This window comes from Macaca mulatta, chromosome 13 (assembly GCF_049350105.2).
Source record: "Macaca mulatta isolate MMU2019108-1 chromosome 13, T2T-MMU8v2.0, whole genome shotgun sequence".
NCBI classification, from domain to species: domain Eukaryota; kingdom Metazoa; phylum Chordata; class Mammalia; order Primates; family Cercopithecidae; genus Macaca; species Macaca mulatta.
In genome coordinates this window covers 62,882,334-62,906,475 of record NC_133418.1, presented here as the reverse complement: position 1 = coordinate 62,906,475, position 24,142 = coordinate 62,882,334, and the positions used below count along the sequence as shown (strand labels likewise).

At 44.3% G+C, this 24,142-nt stretch overlaps 1 protein-coding gene across 3 annotated transcripts in view; it reads right to left on the bottom strand.

The window, feature by feature from the left end:
• FAM161A (FAM161 centrosomal protein A) overlaps positions 1-23,516 on the bottom strand; it is a 31,213-nt gene extending 7,697 nt beyond the window's left edge. Inside the window, exons 1-5 of one of the 3 annotated variants that reach the window (XM_028831643.2) lie at positions 22,852-23,194; positions 10,257-10,495; positions 7,556-8,716; positions 6,692-6,859; positions 3,861-3,960 (exon numbers count right to left, since the gene is read on the bottom strand). In XM_028831643.2, the coding sequence (XP_028687476.2) occupies positions 3,861-3,960; positions 6,692-6,859; positions 7,556-8,716; positions 10,257-10,495; positions 22,852-23,034 (1,851 nt within the window). In that variant the 5' untranslated portion in view covers positions 23,035-23,194. 3 annotated transcript variants of the gene reach the window in all.
• Between the last annotated feature and the right edge of the window lie 626 nt (positions 23,517-24,142).

Below are 24,142 nucleotides of genomic sequence, written 5' to 3'. Positions count from 1 at the left end.
TAAACTAATAGTGACTTTAAAAGAAATACAAGAAATGTAGATAAATCCAAAAGGTTAATATCTAACTAATCCCCAGTGTAACAGTGAAAAAGGTCCTAAAATGTCACTTATGCCAGAGGCCTATAGCAGGGGTCATTACCACGAACTAAGTACGGGGCTGTGGCCTGTTAGGAACCAGGCTACACAGCAGGAAGTGAGCAGTGGGAGGGTGAGCATTACCACCTGAGCTCTGCCTCCTATAGCATTAGATTCTCATAGCAGCGTGACCCCTATCGTGAACTGCTCATGCCAGGGATATAGGTTGCATGCTCCTTATGAGAATCTAATGCCTGATGATGTGAGGTGGAACAGTTCCATCCAGAAATGATCCATTCCCTCATCCATCCACCCCACCCCATGCAACCCTGGTCTGTGGAAAAATGGTCTTCCATAAAACTAGTCTCTAGTGCCAAAAAGATTGAGGACTGCTGGCCTAGAGAGAAACCATTCCAAAGTGGAGCAGGACACTTGTGGGCTCCAGGGGAGGAAAGGAACTGATGAATTAACAATGTGTTTAACTGTTTGAGGGGGATTTTTGAGAGCTAACAGAAAAATTTAAGAATAATAATGATATATACATTGGCAGGGAATGAGGGAAGGTGGGGGGAGGACCAAACAAAATTAGTAATTATTAACACAAGGAAAAATTTTTTTAAAGGAAATGTGATGGGCCGGGCTCGGTGGCTCACACCTGTAATCCCAGCACTTTGGGAGGCCAAGGTGGGCGGATCATCAGGTCAGGAGTTCGAGACCAGCCTGACCAACGTGGTGAAACCTCATCTCTACTAAAAAACACAAAAAAAATTAGCTGGGCGTGGTGGTGCGCGCCTGTAATCCCAGCTACTCAGGAGCCTGAGGCAGGAGAATGGCTTGAACTCAGGAGGCAGAGGTTGCAGTGAGCCGAGATTGTGCCACTGTACTCCAGCCTGGGTGACAGAGCAAGACTGTCTCAAAAAAAAAAAAAAAAGAAAAAGGAATGTGATGATAATAATATAGGGCTCAGCTGCTAACATTGTTTACTAAGTCATAACAATGAATTCTGATCTGTGATAAAGCTGACTGGGAAATGGAAGGATGGAAAGACAGAGAAAGGTAAGGTAAGTGTGCTTCCGAGAGAATGTGGTAAAACAGCTAAATCCTCACCTACCATATCAATAAGCTAGTAGATAGAGTCTGTAATGAAAAAGATAAAAGAACAGTTGAAGGCCGGGCGCGGTGGCTCAAGCCTGTAATCCCAGCACTTTGGGAGGCTGAGACGGGTGGATCACGAGGTCAGGAGATCGAGACCATCCTGGCTAACACGGTGAAACCCCGTCTCTACTAAAAAATACAAAAAACTAGCCGGGCGAGGTGGTGGGCGCCTGTAGTCCCAGCTACTCGGGAGGCTGAGGCAGGAGAATGGCGGGAACCCGGGAGGCGGAGCTTGCAGTGAGCTGAGATCCGGCCACAGCACTCTAGCCTGGGTGCCTAGGTGCAGCCTGGGTGCAAGCTGCAGCCTGGGTGCCTAGGTGCAGCTTGCAGTGAGCTGAGATCCGGCCACAGCACTCCAGCCTGGGTGCCTAGGTGCAGCGGCTCACGCCTATAATCCCATCAACTTGGGAGGTGGAGGTGGGAAGATCACTTGAGGCCAGGAGTTCAAGACCAGCCTGGGCAATACAGTGAGATCCAGTCTCTACAAAAAATAAAATTAGCTGGGCATGATGATGTGGGCCTTTGTCTCAGCTACTAGGGATGCTGATACTGGGAATCATCTGAGTCCAGGAGTTCAAGGTTACAGTGAGATTGTACTGCTGCACCGGCTTGGGCAACAGAGTGAGACCCTGTCTCTAAAAATAGTTTTTTATAAAAACCAGACAGACAATAACAAGTGCTGGTGCTATTCACAACAGCAAAGACATGGTATCAACCCAGCCCATCAGCAGTGGATTGGATACAGAAAATATGTTACACATATACCACAGAATACTACACAGCCATAAAAAAGAATGAAATCATGTCCTCTGCAACAACATGGATGCAGCTGGAAGCCATTATCCTAAGCAAACTAAAGCAGAAACAGAAAACCAAACACCACATGTTCTCACTTACAAGTGGAACTAAACACTGGGTACACATGGAAATAAAGATGGGAACAACAGACACTGGAGAATATAAGAGGGAGAGTGGAGGCAGGAGGGCAAGGGTTGAAAAACTACGTATTGGGTACTATGCTCATTACGTGGGTGATGAGTTCAATCATACCCCAAACCCCAGCTCACACAATATACCCCCTTTTTTTTTTTTTTTGAGATGGAATTTCGCTCTTGTTGCTCAGGCTGGAGTGCAATGATGCGATCTCAGCTCACTGCAACCTCCGCCTCCCAAGTTCAAGCAATTCTCCTGCCTCAGCCTCCCAAGTAGTTGGGATTACAGGCACACAAAACCATGCCCGGCTAATTTTTGTATTTTCAGTAGAGATGAGGTTTCAGCATGTTGGCCAGGCTGGTCTCGAACCCCTGACCTCAGGTGATCCACCTGCCTCGGCCTCCCAAAATGCTGGCTGGGATTACAGGCATGAGCCATAGCACCTGGCATACCCTTGTAACAAACCTGCACATGTACCCCTTGAATTTAAAATAAAAGTTGAAAAAAATTAAAATAAGAAAAACCCAGAAGCAGTGTAAAAAGCAAAAACAAAAAACTTGCAGTTCAAAGCTGGAGATAATGTCTTCGGGCAAAAGCCAATCACTTTATGATTATAATGTATAACAGCTTAAAATGATTTTTCCCCCTAAAGTTGAAATAAAGATGTTAAAAAAATCCATCCCTTAAAATGAAAGGCATTACATAAAATTATATCTAGATCAGTGAGCAAAAAGATTATGTAACTTTGAGAGACTGTAACGTGCAGATTCACTCACAATACATGTCCACTGTCCTCACTGAGTCACTGACAAGTACAGTTCTGTAACCATGCTCATCTGTTACAGGTAAATTCTCCAACTGTCTATTGTCCAATTATAACAGCTTCAAATTCACAATTTAGAACCTGCAACCTCCAGTGATTTTGTCAATTGTTAAGCCATGTCACCCATACAGATGCCTCCCCTATGGGATAAAGGAGAAGATGACCTAAAATGAACAAATCTCCCTTAAGGGAAAGATTATAAAACTGGGCATAAACTGAGTAAACTCAGGGTCTACTGTCTGTAAGGCTAGTTTGTTTTTCTTATAGAAAGGAAGTTTTTTTAGTAATTGCAGAGAAGAGTGAATTACAAACTCACTTAAAAAAAAACTGGCAGAAATAACTCTGATTCAATTAGCCATTTTGTTTCATTTTTTTAATTCTTCAAAGACCTCCAAGTGATATCATGAAGCCTCATCTTAATATCTAACCAAGTTTGTACTGAAAAAAGACTAGCCATTAGAAAACAGCTTGCAAAATTATTTTACAAACTACTGGATTGGCATGTTATTTATCAAACTTATGTGCTTCATCAAAAAGATTCAATGTTCAGATTATTTTTTTGAGATGAGGTCTTGCTACGTTGCACAGGTTGGACCAAAACTCTTGGGCTCAAGCAATTTGCCCACCTCAGCCTCCCAAGTAGCTGGGACTACAGGTGCACACCACCACACTTGGTTAAATGCTCGGATTTAAGCAAAATTACTCATTGGCTGATATGATGAAGCCAACATAAACAGCAATAATGTATCCCAACAGTTATATAACACATAAGAAAAATGGACTGTAAATTTAGGAGCTAAAGCTGTAAAAAAACAACAACAACAACAACAACAACAACAACTGACAATAGCTCTTAAATTCCAATAAACACAACCTGAGCAACTCTTTCAAATAGCAGTGGCCTCTTTTTTAATTTTTCTTCTCTTTCTTCTAGTTCTCGTTGGTATTCTCTCATCCTTTCCTTTTCGCTCTTTCTAAAATTAAATAAAAGCAATGGAATTTTTTAAAAGATCATCTAAGAAATAAGAACTTACATATGTAACATTTAACTTATCAACCTCTACAAAGTCAATGAAAAAAAAAAAAGAAATAACATTTAGCTTAGCTGACAAATCAGAAATTATGAGCACAGTTCACAGTTTACCTCGATTCCTCTTCTGTACTGGTTAATTCTCACGGAATGCAGAATAAAATCCTAGGTTCTGAGACCACACATATTATGCTCTAGGAATAGTCTGAACACTTTAATTTCTGAAATCCCCAAGGCATACATATGTTAAGGGACTTCAAACTGACCTGAAGAGATGAATGAAAGCCCTCTTGTCTCATTTATAAGTGTATAAAACCAAGAACATTTTGGAACAAATCAGCTATCTTCTCTGTAAGGAATTTCTTCCGAAAACAAGACCTTGGCCGGGCGCGGTGGCTCAAGCCTGTAATCCCAGCACTTTGGGAGGCCGAGACGGGTGGATCACGAGGTCAGGATATCGAGACCATCCTGGCTAACACGGTGAAACCCCATCTCTACTAAAAAATACAAAAAACTAGCCGGGCGAGGTGGCGGGCGCCTGTAGTCCCAGCTACTCGGGAGGCTGAGGCAGGAGAATGGCGTAAACCCGGGAGGTGGAGGTTGCAGTGAGCTGAGATCCGGCCACTGCACCCCAGCCTGGGCGACAGAGCAAGACTCCGTCTCAAAAAAAAAAAAAAAAAAAAAAAAAAAAGAAAACAAGACCTTGCTCTTATTTATTATTTTATTGTTGTTATTTGTTTTTTGTTTTGAGACAGAGTCTCATTCTGTTGTTCAGGCTGGCACAGTGGCGCCATCTCAGCTCACTGCAACCTCCACCTCCTGGGTTCATGCAATTCTCATGCCTCAGCCTTCTGAGTAGCTGAGATTACAGGCGTGCACCGCCATGCCTGGCTAATTTTCTGTATTTTTAGTAGAGACGAGGGTTTCACCATGTTGGCCAGGCTGGTCTCGAACTCCTGACCTCAGGTGATTTGCCTGTCTCGGCCTTTCCAAGTGCTGGGATTACAGGCATGAGCCATCGCGTCCGGCCTATTATTTTTGAGACAGGTTCTTGCTCTGCTGCGCAGGCTGGAGTGCAGTGGTACAATCATGGCTGACTGCAGCTTCAACTTCCTGGGCTCAGATGATCCTCCCACCTTAGCCTCTCGAGTAGGTGGGACTACAGGTGCATGCCACCACACCTGGCTAATGTTTTAAAATTTTTTGTAGAAATGGGGGTCTTATTATGTTTACCAGGCTGGTCTCAAACTCCTGGGTTCAAGCAATCTTCCTGCCTTGGATTCCCAAGGCGCTGGGATTATAGATGTGAGCCATGGCATCCAGCCTTTGCTGTTATTTTTTCCCCCTAAATAAGATCTCCTACAGGTTAGTGGCAAAGTTAATTCAATGGGAGCAAGTCAAAGGAGAAATAAAGCGCATGGAAACATAACATAAAGAGAAACAGGAACCAAAATATATAAATTTACCGTAAGTGTTCTCACTATTTGGGCAAGGTCCTATAATAAATTAAACTACACTATTTAATTGCTACCAAGATAATAAAATTAATGGATTGGGGAAAACAATTATACTTCCAAATAATTAGGCTTAATTATACACAAGTTGGGGTTATGAAAAAGCTATCGTCCGGGTGCGGTGGCTCACGCCTGTAATCCCAGCATTTTGGGAGGCCGAGGTTGGCGGATCACCTGAGGTCAGGAGTTTGAGACCAGCCTGGCCAACATGGTAAAACCACATCTCTACTAAAAAAAAAAAACATTAGCTGGGCGTGGTGGTGAGTGCCTGTAATCCCAGCTACTCTGTAGGCTGAGGCAGGAGAATCGCTTGATCTCCTGGGCGATCCAGCCTGGGCGACAGAGCAAGACTCTGTCTCAAAAAAAAAAAAAAGCTATTAATAGTTTACTTCCTGAGGGTAAGTAATCTATTTCTAAGAAACATTATGCTCAAGTTAACCAAATTAAGCTCCCTTTGTCAATGGATTAATGCTAAATTATAAAAGAATACTCATTGTAATTAAAAGCACATATGTATATTTAGAAATCAGATTAAAAAGTAATAAATCATATTACTTACCTGGCTTTGAGGGAGATATTTTCCTACTTAAACATCAACATTTTTATGTGCAACATCTGGAACACTGGTTTTCAAACTTTGTACTGCAGAATTCTAGTGAAGGGGTTCTAAGGATTCCGTGAATATTTTTATTTTTATATTGAAATTAACAAAATGCAACACATACTACTAAACATTAACATATGTGCTAATGAACACATCACATAATGGATGTTTAATGTGTTAATTTGTGCTATCAGATTTCATCCAAACCTTAGAACAAAGCTCTTTGATATATCAGTTTACTGCAATCAAAAATAATATAAAGAACAAGATTAGATACTGGTATAAGATTATAACTATTAACTAAGGCCACAATAGAAAATGTTTGTATTCCTCAACATAGCTTCATGGTTCTTACCATGAAAGTGAGTATATATGTTGGTTCTCACCATGAGGTGAGTGTGTGTGTGCTGAACATAAGTAACTGATGACAATTTAAATCCATAAGCTAAAACACTAATGCCATTTTCAATCTGCTCATATTTTACTATCTACTGATTAAAAAAAAAAAGAAAGTTTGAAAACCAGTGGTCTGGAGGTTCAAGATTTTTTTATGATACCTGAGACATTTTACTCTGGATTTAGATATTTGAGCTAAACTTTGATGTGAGTCATAAGCCTTAGCCCGGGTTGTCAGGAGTTTCTGCAATTCTTTCATTCTTTGCTTCTGTTTAGTTAGGATCCGATTTCTCTCTTCTTCCAACATTTTCTTTTCCTCAAGTGATCTCCTGAGGGTAACAAACTAAGGCTTAATCCACTTTAAGCCAATGCGAATGTTGTTTAGCAAAGATTCAACATGGGATAATTTGAATTTTGATAATTCAAAATTTGAAAAAAGGCAACCCTTTGAAAAGGATCTGACGTGTAAAACTAGAAATTTTTATTTATTTATTTATTTATTTTTTGAGACGGAGTCTCGCTCTGTCGCTGAGGCTGGAGTGCCACGGCGCGATCTTGGCTCACTGCAAGCTCTGCCTCCTGGATTCAAGCGATTCTCCTGCCTCAGCCTCCTGAGTAGCTGGGATTACAGGCACCTGCCACATGCCCAGCTAATTTTTTGTATTTTTAGTAGAGATGGGGTTTCACTATCTTGGCCAGGCTGGTCTTGAACTCCTAACCTTGTGATCCACCCACCTCGGCCTCCCAAAGCACTGGGATTACAGGTGTGAGCCACTGCACCTGGCCAGGTAAAACTAGAAATCTTAAGACTAATATTTTCTAATCCACGAAAATTTATAAAATGAAAAATACATTCATTTCTTAGAATACTCTCTGACAAAATGTCATATATTATATAGTAAAATATTTTATAGATACAATAATAATTTCTAAATATTTTCAAATTCACCAACATAAACTCCACAGAGCTACATACACTCATCTGGTAACCCTGAGTCAGTCAGTACTGTGTCTTAGTTACTTACCTTACAGCTTGTTCTCGTCCTCTGGAAGACACCGTGGGCACTGGAGGGTTGTAGTTACAAGGCACAGGCTTTACACCTGCACGTCTTACTGGAGACTTACGCCTTGGAGACAAATAAGGCCAACGTGTTTCTTTTAACTTTTCTTCATCTGCTTCGATGTCTGCCAAAATTTTTTCTCTTTTAATAGATGCATGTGGAGATGCATGAAGATCAAATGGTTTACACACCGTTAAGAGTTTTGGAGACTTGTGTTCTGAGAGGTGTTTCTGATATCTCTCAGGAAGGTCCTCAAAATCAGGAGTCCGGCACCTAACCTTGTGTTTACACTTCAACTTTACAGCCTGTTCGGGACACGTGGGGTTCCTGCGTCCCCAAGCTGACCTACAAGGCAGAGGAGATGAGTTCTGTAAACGCTCCTGGGCTCTCAGCTGCGTCCTAAGGTTTCGATAGAGCTCTTCTTCTTTTAACTTGTCATTGGTAGTTGAACCATAAGTAGATCGAGGAATGGGTCTGGCTTTAAATCGATTTGTTTTCTTTTTAGACTTAAAAAAGTCTCTCAGCTGCTTTTCCTGGGCTGCTCGCTTCTGTTCCTCCCTTGCTATAAATTTAAATGGCTTTTGTGAGGCCAAAAGAGCTTCTTTATTTTTCTCCTTCAGAGACCTTCTCCGTTCTTCTTTTTGCTTGACTAAATCATGGTAAAGGGGGAGAAAGACAGATGCAGGAACTGGATTGGCTCGGAATTTCTTCTTACACTCTGGATCCTCTTCTTGTTTTTTGAGCAGTTTATCTACCATTTCAATATCTGATTTAGATTTCATGGACTCTTCTTTTTTCTTCTGTTCTCTTATCATCATTTGAAAAGGCTCCGGTACTGTAATCGTGGGCACCCATTCTTTTCGTTTCTTCCTTGTTTTCTCAGCTGTGTGGAAGCCAGTATCTTTACAGCGAATATAATCTTCAACACAAAAGTCTTTCCACATGTTGTTGATAAGCTCCTTAGCATAGGCCATCATTCTGTTTTCCCTAGCATACTCTTTTTCTAGGTTGGGTAACTCTTCTTCAGAGGAGGACACATACAAGGAGGAAGACTGGCCTAAATCAGGCTCTGAAAATGATGTCATTAATGAGACAGGGTGATAGGAGTTCTTTTCTGACACAGATCTAAATGAGAAGAATAACTATGTTATACTTTCAGTTGTATGTGACCAAATATAAAAATTAAGAGTTACATATTTTCTTTTCTTTTTTTTTGTCTGAGACAGAATCTCACTCTGTTGCCCCGGCTGGGGTGCAGTGGCCTGATCTTAGCTCACTGCAACCTCTGCCACCCGGGTTGATTCTCCTGTCTCAGCCTCCCGAGTAGCTGGGACTACAGGCATGTGCCACCGTGCCCAGCTAATTTTTTGTATTTTTAGTAGAGATGGGGTTTCACCATGTTACCCAGGATGGTCTCAATCTCCTGACCTCATGATCTGCCTGCCTCCGCCTCCCAAAGTGCTGAGATTACAGGCGTGAGTCACTGCGCCCAGCGAAGAGTTACATTTCTAAGATCAGGGTATAATCAGAAGAGAGGAGCTGGACAGGGCTTGTAAGAATTATCACTTTTATTTGGAACAGAGCTGGGAGATGCCCATACCTTATCTACTTTGACTTCTTCATTTTACAGAGAAGGAACCTGAGATGGCAGAGGCTCCTTGTGACAAACCTCTATTAAATTCTCCCCACAATTTCCAGAGTCACAGTTCTGAAGCATAGATCTGATCATGTCATTCTCCTGCTTGAAACTTTTTGATAATTCCTTACTGCTACAAAGTCAAGCCTAGATTACAAGCCCTTTGAGACTGGCATCTATCTTTTCAGTCTTACTCCTCACCACTGGCTACCCCAGTCTCCATTCTGCATTCATATCCAGTCCTGTGAAGTTCCTCACACACGATATTATTTCTCATGCCATCTTGCCTTTGCATACATGGTTGCTGCTGGCTAGAAGACCACTACTTATACCTCCTCCAAGACTGAACTCAGATGTAACACTTCAGTGGAAAATTCTGGCCTGCATCCCTCCAAAAGCTTGGCATAACCAACTGCTTCTTCCTCTGTAACACTCTGTTACATCATGCTGTAATGCAATTTTTGGTTCTCAGCTAGTCTCTAAGCTCCTTGAGGGCATCTTGTTTTTGACTCCTCAGTGCCCAGGTATAGTCTGGCATACAGGAGACATGCAAGCATCGCTGACTGACTAGATGTGTAAGTCTCAGAGCAGGTGAATTCACAGCAGAAATGGGTCTTGAAATTGCAGACTATTTTGAAAACATAAATCAGATACATGTCTCCTAGTTCTGAACTCTTTGTACTAGATCTTTAATGAGCTCATGTTAATCCACATATTATAAAGAGCTTTTAAAGTTAAACTTTTATGTTTACCATTTAAAATGGCCCAGACTAAGTATTTTGATACATGCCCTCAGTTCTATGGGTGGATCAGAGAGAAAAGACCAAATGGCCACCAAATGACCCTCAAGCAAAAGTCATCTAGTAAGCTGATAAGCCATTAAACATTTTGAAGAAAATCCTACCTCTGTATATCATTAAGAGTACAAAGGGCTACTTAAGAGAAAATATTCTGAAATAACTATGTTCTGTCCTTTTAAGGATACATTTTATTTTATACTCCACAAATAACTTTGAGTTACAAGCTTACCTGGAACCGTCACTAAGAGAGGCTTCCCTGATGACCACTGGCTGAACTTCCTTTAAATGTAATTTATCCTGGTACATTTTCTCTAATTTTGCCATAGTTTCTAGGTGGGCAGCCTTCAACTCTTCTACTTTCTTGAAATACTCCTCATTAGAGTGGTGAATACCAGGAAAGTTCACAAAGTCCTCAGAGCTTATTGGTACATGTTCATCCACCCCAGAAAAGCTGGTGTTCAAATCAGCCTGGTGGGGAGAAAACACCTGTTATATGGTGACTGGAGCTGAAAGACAAATTAAGCTGACACTGATCCAAAATGCTGCTTCCTAAAGAGTCCACCTAGTTAGGTTATACGTTAATTATGGGTTATGCATATAGAATGAGTTACAGGTTATTTGTGTGTACATTTTCCCCAGTGATATTTTAAGAACAAGAGGGAGCGAGACCAAACTGTCAGAAAATAAATGTTATTTAATCCATTTGATAAAGGATGGTTAGATTCCCAGATCAACCAACAAAAGGTATAACAGGATAGAACCCAACAATTGTTTACAAAGTATTTCTATAAGGAGCCTCCTGAGTTGTAAGTTTTTTTTTGTTTTGTTTTGTTTTTTTGAGACAGAGTCTCGCTCTGTCGCTCAGGCTGGAGTGCAGTGGCGCCATCATGGCTCACTGCAAGCTCCGCCTCCACGGTTCACACCATTCTCCTGCCTCAGCCTCCCGAGTAGCTGGGACTACAGGCGCCCGCCACCGCACCTGGCTAATTTTGTGTATTTTTAGTAGAGACGGGGTTTCACTGTGTTAGCCAGGTTGGTCTCGATTTCCTGACCTCGTGATTCACCCGCCTCAGCCTCCCAAAGTGCTGGGATTACAGGCGTGAGCCACCGCGCCCGGCTTGAGTTGTAAGTCTTAACTGAGATGAAGAGGAACACAGTTCTTCCTGCTGCAAACCAGGCAACCACAGCCCAATGCTCTCCCTTCAGCTGCGCTTCTGAAGTGTGCCTCCAAGGACTGCCAGTGAGAGAAGGCAGGGAAATAGAGGGAATGGAGGCGGGGACAAAGTTCTCAGTGGCTTATCAAGGAGCCAGGGAGAAGCCCTCCTCACAGTGGGGCAAGACCTTGGGAGGGAGTAAGAGGACATGGGAGGGGGTAGGAGGGATTTTCAGGGCAGCTGCTCCTGGGCACAAAAGCAGTAGCTCCCATGGGTGACAGGGACTTTGGGATGACAACAAAGCAGAGAAGAAAAAATGGTGTAATTATTCAACACACAGATCATGTTTAGAAGGGTCTGACTGGCCTTTCTCCCTCACTCCCTTTACATACCTTTCAGGTTTTTTTTTTTTTTTTTTTTTTTTTTTTTTTTTTTTCTGAGACAGAGTCTCACTCTGTCACCCAGACTGGAGTGCAGTGGTGTGATCTCGGCTCACTGCAACCTCTGCCTTCTCCTGCCTCAGTCTCCCGAGTAGCTGGGATTACAGGTGCCCACCACCACACCCAGCTAATTTTTGTATTTTAGTAGAGATGGGGTTTCACCATGTTAGCCAGGCTGGTCTCGGACTCCTGACCTCAGGTGATCCACTCCCCTCAGCCTCTCAAAGTGCTGGGATTACAGGTGTGAGTCACTGTGCCCTACCCTTTCAGTTCTTTTAATTGAAGCAACTAAAGAGATAAAACCCCATTTTCTCTATAAATATACAATTTTTATTATGTTTTCAGTTGAGAAACAGTTGAAATTATTTATGATACTATGCATAAAAGACTGCCAACCACGGTTTTAAATTTAGTCTACTGTCTGGAACAGACGCAAAATGAAAAAATTTGCTACAGAAAATTATAGATCCAATCTGATAAGACTCTAGAAAATAAATCTGTTTAGCTTCTCTCAAAAGAAAAATTCAGAAGAGTCAATTATAAATAGTAGTTATAGATGTGGTGTTTTTGTTTCCCATTGGAGGCTTCTCAGAAGATATGGTGTTTTTTTAATGGGCTAAAATCAGTGTATAAGAGGACAATGTTGTACTATTTGGGGTAACTTAGAGAAAACAAGTTTTAAAAAATCAGTCTTCAGGGGCCAGGCGCGGTAGCTCATGCCTGTAATCCCAGCACTTTGGGAGGCCGAGGCAGGTGGTTCATGAGGTCAGGAGATGGAGACCATCCCGGCTAACACGGGAAAACCTCATCTCCACTAAAAATACAAAAAATCAGCTGGGCATGGTGGCGGGCGCCTCTAGTCCCAGTTACTCGGGAGGCTGAGGCAGGAGAATGGCGTGAACCCGGGAGGCAGAGCTTGCAGTGAGCCAAGATCGTGCCACTGCACTCCAGCCTGGGGCAACAGAGCAAGACTCTGTCTCCAAAAAAAAAAAAAAATCAGTCTTCAATAGAACTTATATGTAGAAATTTGCTACTAACAACTCTATGAATCAGAACTGCTTTAAGTATGTCAAACAATTCAATTAAGAGAATTCTCTGATATCTTCTGCTGTTTCTGTATGTGCTTCTCACCATAAACTTCTTACCTGTAGGATGACTACTTTGTGAATTTCCTCATTCATTAAATATTTGGGGGCTATCTTGCAATCAGCTAGCTGCTAAAAGGTATGTCAGTTTTTTTTAAACTCTACCTTTGAGGCCAGGTGCAGTGGCTGACACCTACAATCCCAGCACTTTGGGAGGCCGAGGCAGCCAGATCACTTGAGGTCAGGAGTTTGAGACCAGCCTGGCCAACATGGTGAAACTTGTCTCTACTAAAAATACAAAAATTAGCCGGGCATGGTGGCACGTGCCTGTAGTCCCAGCTACTCAGGAGGCAGAGGCAGGAGAGTCACTTGAACCCAGGAGGTGGAGGTTGCAGTGAGCCAAGATCGTACCATAGCACTCCAGTTTAGGTGACAGAGCAAGACTCCGTCTCACTTAAAACAAACAAACAAACAAACAAAACTCTACCTTTGAGAAGTTTCCAGCTAGCTTAGGAAAGGACATGTATATAAATAATTGACAGATGACTTAGAACGAGACAGAACACCTGATTCCTGCCCACAAGTTACTTCCAGCTAAGTAGGGAGGCAGATGTACGTAACAATGTCAGATACTAAGAGACAGAGGCACAATTCACAGAGGTGAGTCAAACTAGAGACATATGGTTGGATGAGGACAAAGTTTGCCAGATCAGGGAGGCAGTGAAAAAGGAATAAATAAATCCGAGGCATAGTGCTAGAACATCCATCACCAGGAAACACATGGATAAATATGTCTGGAGACCTGGTGAGAAGGCTGGGCTGGAGAGCAGATACAGGAGCCACCAATCCACATAGAAGTAGCAGGTGCAGCCTTGGATATGGACGAGTCTGCCTGGAGGGAGTGTGGGCAACAAGAGATGAGAGGACCCGAGAATGGAGATGTTAGAGAACACCAACATTTAAATAAGCAGTGGAAGGAGGAGTAATAGGAGGTAGAAAGTGGCATGAGAGATACAAAGACCAACTGATAAGGGCCTTTGGAGCCTCTGATTGAGTATTCTGACACCACATCCGTAATTTTTCTCCTAAGCCATGAGAACACTCCAAACTAAAAGTTATTTAACTCTCACCCAACCCTTTCACCTTTATAGGGTCATAAGGGGGCTGAAACCAGGTGACCGGTGACCAGGAGCCAGTGGTAGACAGGAAATGGAGGGAACTTTTGTTTGGCTTGAGTTTGGAAGATAGGGAAAGACTTCCTGGAGGAGGTGATATTTGAGATGAGTCATAAAGAATGGAGGCCAGGTGTGGCAGCTCATGCCTGCAATCCCAGCATTTTGGGAGGCTGCAGTGGGAGGACTACTTGAGGTCAGGAGTTCCAGACCAGCCTGGGCAACAGAGGAAGACAATGTCGCCACAAATTTTTTTTTTTTTTTTTTTTTTTTTTTTTTTTATTAGCTGGATGTGGTGGCTGAGGCGGGAGGATCACTTGAGCCCAGGATGTTGAGACTGCAGTAAGCCGTGAGTGCACCACTGCACTTGAGCCTGGGCGACAGAGTGAGACCTTGTCTCAAGAAAAAAGAAGGCTGGGCATGGTAGCTCACGCCTGTAATCCCAGCACTTTAGGAGGCCGAGGTGGGTGGCTCACTTGAGCTCAGGAGTTAAAGACCAGCCCGGACAACATGGTGAAACTCCTTCTCTACTAAAAATACAAAAATTAGCCAGGCGTGGTGGTGTGTGCCTGCAGTCCCAGCTACTCAGGGGGCAGAGGGAGGAGAATAGCTTGAACCTGGGAGGCAGAGATTGCAGTGAGCTGAGATCGAGCCATTGCACTACAGCCTGGGCGACCAAGCGAGACTCTGTCTCAAAAAAAAAAAAAAAAAAAAGAAGAAGAAGAATGGAGAAATCTATAGGATCACAGAGTGTTTATGGGAAAGAGGGGGGGAAGTACCCTAGACAAAGGAAATGGCATTAGCAAATGTGCAGGCTGGGGTTGGGGAGGCTGTGCATAGCAGAGGGCAAGGTGTACAGGGCTGCCAGATAAAAGGAGACGAAAACCCATAAAGCACTTTTGGGAAGCAAACCTAGAAAGGGAGGTTAGGGCAAGCAAGAAGGGGTTTCCCTCTCCTGTCTACCACTGGCTCCTGATTACTGGTCACCTCGTTTCAGCCCCCTTATGACCCTTCTAAGATGAAAGTGTTGGGTGGGAGTTAAATAACTTTTAGTTTGGAGTGTTCTCACAGCTTAGGAGAAAGATTTCAGATGTGATATCAGGATAATCAGTCAAGTCTGAGTTCTGCACTTAGCAATGTGATGTGGGCACGAACTTCTTGAACATCAGCTTTAAGATCCATAAAGTAGGTGTGCCAGGTTTTAAACTAGTGTCTCTCAGCTCCAATGCCACCCTTCTCGACTCTGCTTTGCAATGCCAGAGCTGGAACTCTGCAAACCACACTTCTGCTTTGCCAGTGCTTCTCATCAGACTCTGCCAAAAGTGGAGTTAGAGGGAGACACAAGGCTAGAGGAGAAAGAGGGGACTTACTCCTTCCTGTTAGCCCTCTGTCTGCTTCCTGTCTGCTTGTGTCAGCCCAGCAATGGTTCTTCATCTGGGCAGCAGCAATTCGTTTTAGTAGCAGTGTCTGAATCCAGTTTGCAGTTTGCGCTAGAAAAATCAACAGAATTGGCCAGGCGCAGTGGTTCACACCTGTAATCCCAGCACTTTGGGTCACTTGAGGTCAGGAATCCAAGATCAATCTGGCCAACACGGTGAAACCCCAACTCTACTAAAAACACAACTTAGCCGGGTGTGGTGGTGTATGCCTATAATCCCAGCTACTCGGGAGGCTGAGGCAGGAGAATCACTTGAACCCAGGAAGTGGAGGTTGCAGTGAGCCAAGATCGCACCACTGCACTCCAGCCTGGGCGACACAATGAGGCTCTGTCTCAAAAAAAAAAAAAGAAAGAAAGAAAAATCCACAGAATTACTTCAAGGCCTTTGCACTTGCTGTTCCCTCTCCCTAGGATGCTTTTCCTCCAGATATCCACATGGCCCACTTGCTCACTCCTTCAGGTCTTTATGTAAATGTTATCTTCTCAACAAGGTCTTCACTGACTCTCCTATTTATTTAAAATTACAACTCCTCCTAGGACTCACTGTCAGCCCCCTTGTCTGTCTTATTTTTCCCAGAAGTACTCATCACCACTGATGTTCTACGTATCTATACTTGATTGGGTATTACATGTCTGCCCCTAACAAAAAGTAAACATTACAAAGGCAAGAATTTGCCAGGCATGATGGCTCAGGCCTGTAATCCCAGCACTTTGGGAGGCTGGGGCAGGTGGATCGCTTGAGCCCAGGAGTTTCAGACCAGCCTGGGTAACATGTCAAGGCCTCATCTCTACAAAAAATTAACTTGGTGAGGTAGTATGCACCTGTAGTCCCAGTTAGTTGGGGGGCTGAGGCAGAAGGATCACCTGAGCCCAGGAGGTTGGGGTTGCAGTGAGCTATGATGGAGGCGCTGCACTCCAGCCTGGGTAACAGTGTGACCCTGTCTCAAAAACAAAAACAAAAACAAAAACAAAGGCAAGGATTTGTCTGCTTTGTTCAATGTTGTGTACCCAGTGTCTAGAAAAGTACCTGGCTAATGGCAGATGTTCAAGGAATATTTGCTGAATGAATGAATAAATGTACAGTAAAAAAAAAAAAATTCCACCATGGGAAGAGGGCAGTTACTCCCTCCCAAAAGAATGAACCATGCAAAGAAATGCTGGCTGCTCTAAAGAGTTATATTCCACCAAGTATTAAGTAAAAGGCCTATGTTCCAAAAACTATAATTAAAACAGGGAGGGTATTCCAAAGAACTGTTTTTAAGCAAAAGAATTTATGTGCTCTCATTCATTCTTTTAGAATATCTCTTAAAAGTCTTATAGCAGTCATTTACACAAGAAGGATCAAATTTATTTGGACCTGGAAGAACCGTTTGAAAACCATATAGAAGAATGAGTAGCTTCTGAAAGATGCAGCAGGTCTGATAAATTATACTTATGTACTGATTTTGCACTGGATCCATTCTGTTTTCAGCTTAATACTGTTAACGCTAGCTGGAACTTTTCAGATAAACTGATCTCACAGTGTTTAACCTAAAACAGATGAATGGCTAGTAAATGACCTCCAATTCTAATTTAATCTTTAATTGTCCACTGAGAAAATATTTAGTATACAAAATAAGGGCCATAGACATTATTTTTCCAAGAGCCTAAAATAGCATCCTCTCCCTTTAATCGGCTTTTTGTGGAATGTTGTAAATGCAGCCACCAGATTAGAGGATAATCTTCCCTAGATTGGCTTGACCCATTTAGATAATGAATCGTTCCAGCACCTGTTGCTTTATTAGTAATCAGCACCCATGAAGAACTGTTTGTGCTATAGCCCACATAGTTTCATCTGCAATCTGTAATTTTTGAAAAAAATTTTTCACTGAATTTGTAAAGAATGACACAGATCTACACGTACTAACATGGGTAAACTCCCAATAAATAAGAAAAAAAGCAAGTTGCAGAACTATCTCCCTCTCTAGATATATGCATATTTATAGTATGTACTGTATATTAAAATATATGGAGGAGATAGAAAAACGGACAGAAGAATAGAATACATATCAATTTTGAAACAGTGGCTACCATTAGGGAGGGAGTAGGTATTCATATTTTCTCTTTGGGGGAGAGCTGTTAAAAGGGTCTAAGCCTCATATGTAACATTTGATATTTTAAGAGAAGAATGTCACCTGGCGTGGTGGCATACACTTCTAATTCGAGCACTTTGGGAGGCCGAGGAGGGCGAATTGCTTGAGCCCAGGAGTTTGAGACCAGCTTGGGCAACATAGTGAGACCTCGTCTCTACAAAAAATAAAAATAAAAATAAAAAAAGTAAGCCAGGCATGGTGGCTCAAGCCTGTAATCACAGCACTTTGGGAGGTCAAGGCTGGCGAATCACTTGAGGTGAGGAGTTTGAGATCATCCTGGCCAACATGGTGAAACTCCGTCTCTACTAAAAATACAAAAATTAGCTAGGTCTGCTGGTGTGCACCTGTAGTCCTAGCTACTCAGGAGGCTGAGGCAGGAGAATCACTTGAACCCAGGAGGCACATGTCTCATTGAGCCGAGATTGTGCCACTGCACTCCAGCCTAGCGAGAGAGCGAGACTCTGTCTCAAAAAAAAAAAAAAGAAAAAAAAAAAAGAAAATGAAATCATATCCTTCACAGTCACATGGATGGAGCTGTAGGCCATAATCTTAAACAAATTAACACAGGAACAGAAAACCAAATATTGCATGTTCTCATAAGTGGCAGGTAAAACAGTGAGTACACATGAACATAAACACATAAACAAGGAAACAATAGACACTGCAGACTATCACCAGGTGGGGAGGGAGGGAGGGCAGCATAGGTTGAAAAACTACCTATTGGGTACCGTGCTCACTACCTGGATGCAATATACCCATGTAACAAACTTGCACATGCACCTCTGTATCTAAAATAACCGTTGAATTAAAAAATATAGGCCGGGCACGGTGGCTCATGCCTATAACCCCAGCACTTTGGGAGGCTGAGGCAGGCGGATCACCTGAGGTCCGGAGCTCGAGACCAGCCTGACCAACATGCAGAAACCCCGTCTCTACTAAAAATACAAAATTAGCCGGGCATGGTGGCGCATGTCTGTAATCCCAGTTACTTGGGAGGCTGAGGCAGGAGAATCGCTTGAACCTGGGAGGTGGAGGTTGTGGTGATCCGAGATCACACCACTGCACTCCATCCTGGGCAACAAGAGTGAAACTCCATCTCAAAAAAATATGTGTGTGTGTATATGTGTGTATGTATGTATATAGACAGTGGAGCCAGGCATAGTGGCTCACGCCTATAATCCCAGCACTTCTGGGAGGCCACGGCAGGTGGATCACTTGAGCCCAGGAGTTCAAGACCAGCCTGGGGAACATGGCAAAACTCTGTCTCTACAAAAAAATATAAAAATTAGCTGGGCATGGTGGCATGCACCTTTAGTCCCAGCTACTTGGGAGGCTGAGGTGAGGAGATTGAGCCTGGGAGGTTGAGGCTGCAGCAACCTGTGACTGCACCAATGCATTCCAGCCCAGACAACAGAGTGAAACTCTGTTTCAAAAAATAATAATAAATAAACAAAAAGTAGAGTCAGAAGAAAAAAAATGGGTTATCTCCTATTTATTTTTAATCATTATCTCCTATTTATTTTAATCAATGTTGGCTGTTCATTTCTTTCCCAACATTTCCCATGTTATAGTTATGTGTCTGTTCATTTTTTGTTTTTTGAGACGGAGTTTCGCTCTTGTTGCCCAGGCTGGAGTGCAATGGCGTGATCTCGGCTCACCACAACTTCCACCTTGGGTTCAAGTGATTCTCCTGCCTCAGCCTCCCAAGTAGCTGAGACTACAGGCATGTGCCACCATGCCTGGCTAATTTTGTATTTTTAGTAGAGACGGGGTTTCTCCATGTTGGTCAGGCTGGCCTCGAACTCCCAACCTCTGGTGATCCGTTCACCTCGGCCTCCCAACAAGTGCTGGGATTACAGGCGTGAGCCACCACGCCCAGCCCTGTTCGTTTTTAATTGTCTAATTTCCCTTACCAGACTGAAAATTCTGTGAGGATGTGAGCTATACACTGAATAGTTAATGACCAGCACCTAATAAATGTTCAATATTTGTTGAAAAGATAAGGTTGCCGCATTAGGAGTGAGATTTTTTAATTTTTACTTACTCATTTTTTTGAGACGGAGTCTCGCTCTGTCGCCCAGGCTGGAGTGCAGTGGCCGGATCTCAGCTCACTGCAAGCTCTGCCTCCTGGGTTTACTGCATTCTCCTGCCTCAGCCTCCAGAGTAGCTGGGACTACAGGCGCCCGCCACCTCACCCGGCTAGTTTTTTGTATTTTTTAGTAGAGACGGGGTTTCACCGCATTAGCCAGGATGGTCTTGATCTCCTGACCTCGTGATCCGCCCGTCTCAGCCTCCCAAAGTGCTGGGATTACAGGCTTGAGCCACCGCGCCCGGCTACTTTTTGTATTTTTAGTAGAGACTGGGTTTTGCCATGTTGGCCAGGCTGGTTTCAAACTCCTGACGTCAAGTGATCTACCCGCCTTGGCCTCCCAAAGTGAGTGAGATTTTAATTGCGAATTACAGAACATTGCTTTACCTGTGTCATCATCAGCCATATAACAGGATATGTGGACCAACATCTCTGACTAAGTCTAGATTCAAGGAACAGGCATCAGTGCCCAATATGGGCACTGCAAGGGGGGATGCATGTGCATGCCAGAGCCAGGAGGGTGTATAGGGATGGTGCAGGGGTTGGGGGGGGTAGTGTGGGGTGCGATGAGTGGTCTGGCTTTGGCAAAACCAAAGAGCTGAAAGAGGCCTATTGTGATGGGTGGTTCTCAAATCAATCTTGTGGGTTAGGTATAATATTTGACTTTACTACATTTTATAGATGATAAGGTTAAGGCAAATTAACCTTTAGAAATCAAGATGGAGCCACCGCGCCCGGCCACTGCACTCCAGCCTGGGCGACAGAGCGAGACTCCGTCTCAAAAAAAAAAAAAAAAAAAAAGAAATCAAGATGGAGACCCAAGCCAACCAGTGAAGAAATCAGAGTCTCTTTCCTGCACTCTTCCTGCCTTTTTAATGCCTCTTCCCCAAGCCCTGTGCGCCTGGCTATCAGACCCACTGTGGCAGCTTACCCAGCTTTACTTTTAGATCCCTCATGTGTGGTGGTCTCAGAACAGTATCAGATTCTTAAGACTTGGATTCCTTCTGTTTTTTGTAGGATCCTGTCCTTTCCATACTAGATTATTGTATAAACTGATCCCTCCTAAGGTAATAACAGTTTCTAATACAAATTTGCAGTTGCCGGGCGCGGTGGCTCAAGCCTGTAATCCCAGCACTTTGGGAGGCCGAGACGGGCGGATCACGAGGTCAGGAGATCGAGACCATCCTGGCTAACACCGTGAAACCCCGTCTCTACTAAAAATACAAAAAACTAGCCGGGCGAGGCGGCGGGCGCCTGTAGTCCCAGCTACTCCGGAGGCTGAGGCAGGAGAATGGCGTAAACCCGGGAGGCGGAGCTTGCAGTGAGCTGAGATCCGGCCACTGCACTCCAGCCCGGGCTACAGAGCAAGACTCCGTCTCAAAAAAAAAAAAAAAAAAAAAAAAAAACAAATTTGTAGTTTAACAGGGCACTTTGGAAGCATATCTGCAACTTAGAAGTGACTGACTCCTTTCCCACAGCAAGCCAAAGTAGTTTAATCTTTGGGAAGGCACACAAATGACACTCCCACTGGCATCTCGTTTATATAGATTACTCTTTTATATAGATTGCTCTTTAGAGGAGACACACATTCTTTCATTTGGTTCTCATAGAGCTGAGATGGGAAAAAGAGACAATTATTATAGTTATTTTACAGATGAGGAAACCGAGATTTAAAGAAAGTGTGTCCTAACACCACCTAGGGAGTGGCAGGGAATGGATCCTAATATGTAACTCTTAAATAGTTTTTCTCCATCACGCTGCCTTGTTGCCTACTGAAAATTGTGTTGAGGGGTAGGTTATAATGAACAAAATCAGTCCTAGCACTCTGATCCTGGTTCACATTCAGGGTCTCAGTCTACCTTACTCTGGATAACTTCAAGTTGTTTACTGGAGAAAGATTGGTCACAAAAGGTGTTGCTAAAGATGCTTTCATTAACAATTTTATGGTAGATTAAAGAGATTAGAATTCCAAAATATCCAGGGATTTCAACTAGTCCTCAATCATAAGTTTTGTGTTTGAGAAGCTTTGGACACATGGTATTAAGAAACTTTTTCTGGCCGGGCGCGGTGGCTCAAGCCTGTAATCCCAGCACTTTGGGAGGCCGAGACGGGCGGATCACGAGGTCGGGAGATCGAGACCATCCTGGCTAACATGGTGAAACCCCGTCTCTACTAAAAAATACAAAAAACTAGCCGGGCGAGGTGGCGGGCGCCTGTAGTCCCAGCTACTCGGGAGGCTGAGGCAGGAGAATGGCGTAAACCCGGGAGGCGGAGCTTGCAGTGAGCTGAGATCCGGCCACTGCACTCCAGCCTGGGCGGCAGAGCGAGACTCCGTCTCAAAAAAAAAAAAAAAAGAAACTTTTTCTATCTGCAGATTGCTAGTTTAAATTCAAGATTCCTTTTTTTTTTTTTTTTTTTTTGAGACTGGGTCTGAGATCTCAGCTCACTGCAACCCTCGCCTCCCAAATTCAAGCGATTCTCCTGCCTCAGTCTTGCGAGTAACTGGGATTACAGGCGCGCATCACCATGCCCGGCTAAATTTTGTATTTTTAGTAAAAACGGGGTTTCACCATGTTGGTCAGGCTGGTCTCGAACTCCCGACCTCGTAATCTGCCTGCCTCGGCATCCCAAAGTGCTGGGATTACAGGCACGAGCCACCGCGCCCAGCCAAGATTCCCATCTTTTAAGTGAATAGAGCAGATGGCAGACCCTGCCCTCCACCTGCTAGACTGGTGTCCACAACAGATTTAACACTGAAAACTGATCAGTGAAAAGGCTGTCTCGCTGTACCCTAAAGAGCCGTTTAGGAAACACTGAAACCTCAGTGATTTGCTTATCTGTATCCGTGTCTGATTTAGCCAGTGAACACGTGATGGTTTTAAACACGCCTCTCTCCAGCATTATGTTGAGATCCACTTATAACCAAGTTCTTAAGGTAATAACGAAACACACCTGACAGAACAGTTTTCCTCAAATTATAAAATCTATCTATCTATCCATCCATTCCCGAGATGCTAGAGAGTAAAGAGTAAAATTCTATACTTTGCACTCGCCAGAAACAGAGTAACATAAATGTTGTCTAGGAAACTTTTACAACAGACTCTCTGGTGAAAATTAAAACACTTTTCAACGCCTCGATTTAGAGTATTTTTCGTGAGCGTAGAGAAGGGGCTGGGCCAGGACCACCAAGTAGGGAGTATGTGCACAGGGTCCCGCGTTTACCAGCCTGCCCTCAGCTGGGCGGGGACCCGGACAGCCCTCAGCCAGCACCCAGCCCGTGCGAGGTCCCAACCCACGTCCCGCCCCAGTATTACCGACGCCTCAGCGGACTGCGCCACTTTCTCCTCCTCTTCGTCCTCCAAGATCGCCTCTGCTGCCGCCAGGGCCTGTAAGGGGTCTTCGCGTTCGTACTGGGCGACCCGCGCTCTAGTGATGGGATTTACAGGAGTCTGGAGACTGGAGGCCACCAGCTTTGCCGCTCGGTGGGAGGCGGCCATCGCCCCGCCTCCGGGACCTGAGCGCCTGCGCTGGCCCGGGGCGGGAAAGCTGGTGCGGTCCCTGGCGACCCGGGGGCTCCTAGCTAGGGAGCCGGTTGCTATGGGCGCCGTAACTGGGGACACTACAGGAGCCGCCAGGGACCAAAAGTCACAAAAACTCCTCTCAGGCTGCCAGAGACCCGAGTCGGGTGCTTACTGGATCATGGCGGTCAGTACCGAGTCTGTTTGCTGGTTCCGAAGGTTGGCAGGCTGAACAGGGCACTTTTCCTCTCCTTTGCGTTTAACCGCCTGAACGCAGACTTCTCACATTATACAATGAAACAACTGCTTTTGTGAAGAAAAGAGCGCTTTTTTATTAACTGCAATAATATGTTAGAAGGAGACGGTTGATGGAGGAGACGGCGGCGGAGGAGGAAAGCAGGGCGTATTACTGGGTGGCGGCCTCTGAAGAGTGGCAAGGTTGGCGTCGCGCTACCTAACATGTCTCCCGCGGGAGCCAGCGTGGGAAGGAGGGAGGTGCATTCTACTCTGATTTACTTGAGGGCTAGTAGGAATCCACCAATCAGAAGGAGGCTCCCAGTTGTCCCTCTAGCGTTTTTCTTGGCCTGACCAATAAAAGCCCAGAGTTGGGTGGTGCCTGACCCTCCCACTAATGAGTGAGGGTGCAGGTAGTGTAAACCTGGCGTTTGCTTTGGGTTCATCAGCTTGAGAGTGACAGGATTGAACGGCGCGAGTGCCCAAGAGTCATCACAGACACACCCATCTCCCTCATCCGTATCTTCTCTTTCCACTCGGGATTTGGACGCATCAAATGGCGCCTTCCCTCTGCACCACGTGGTCGTAAGAGAAGCCAAACCTCAAAATAGCGGACGTGGTGCAGTCTCAGGCATCTGCTCCATAAGCCCCTGCTTACTGAGGCCGAGGCTGCCGCTCCCTATCTACTCCCTCCCTATCTACCCCTCTCTATCCTTTGCCCTCCTCCCGCTCCCCAGCCCTAGGACAGGCCCCCTCCGGTCAGTATTTTCCTCGTTATGCGTTGCACATCGTCGAGAATCCATCTCTAAGGTCTGAGCCCTTACCAAACCTTTGTTCTCCTGTATGGGTGTGA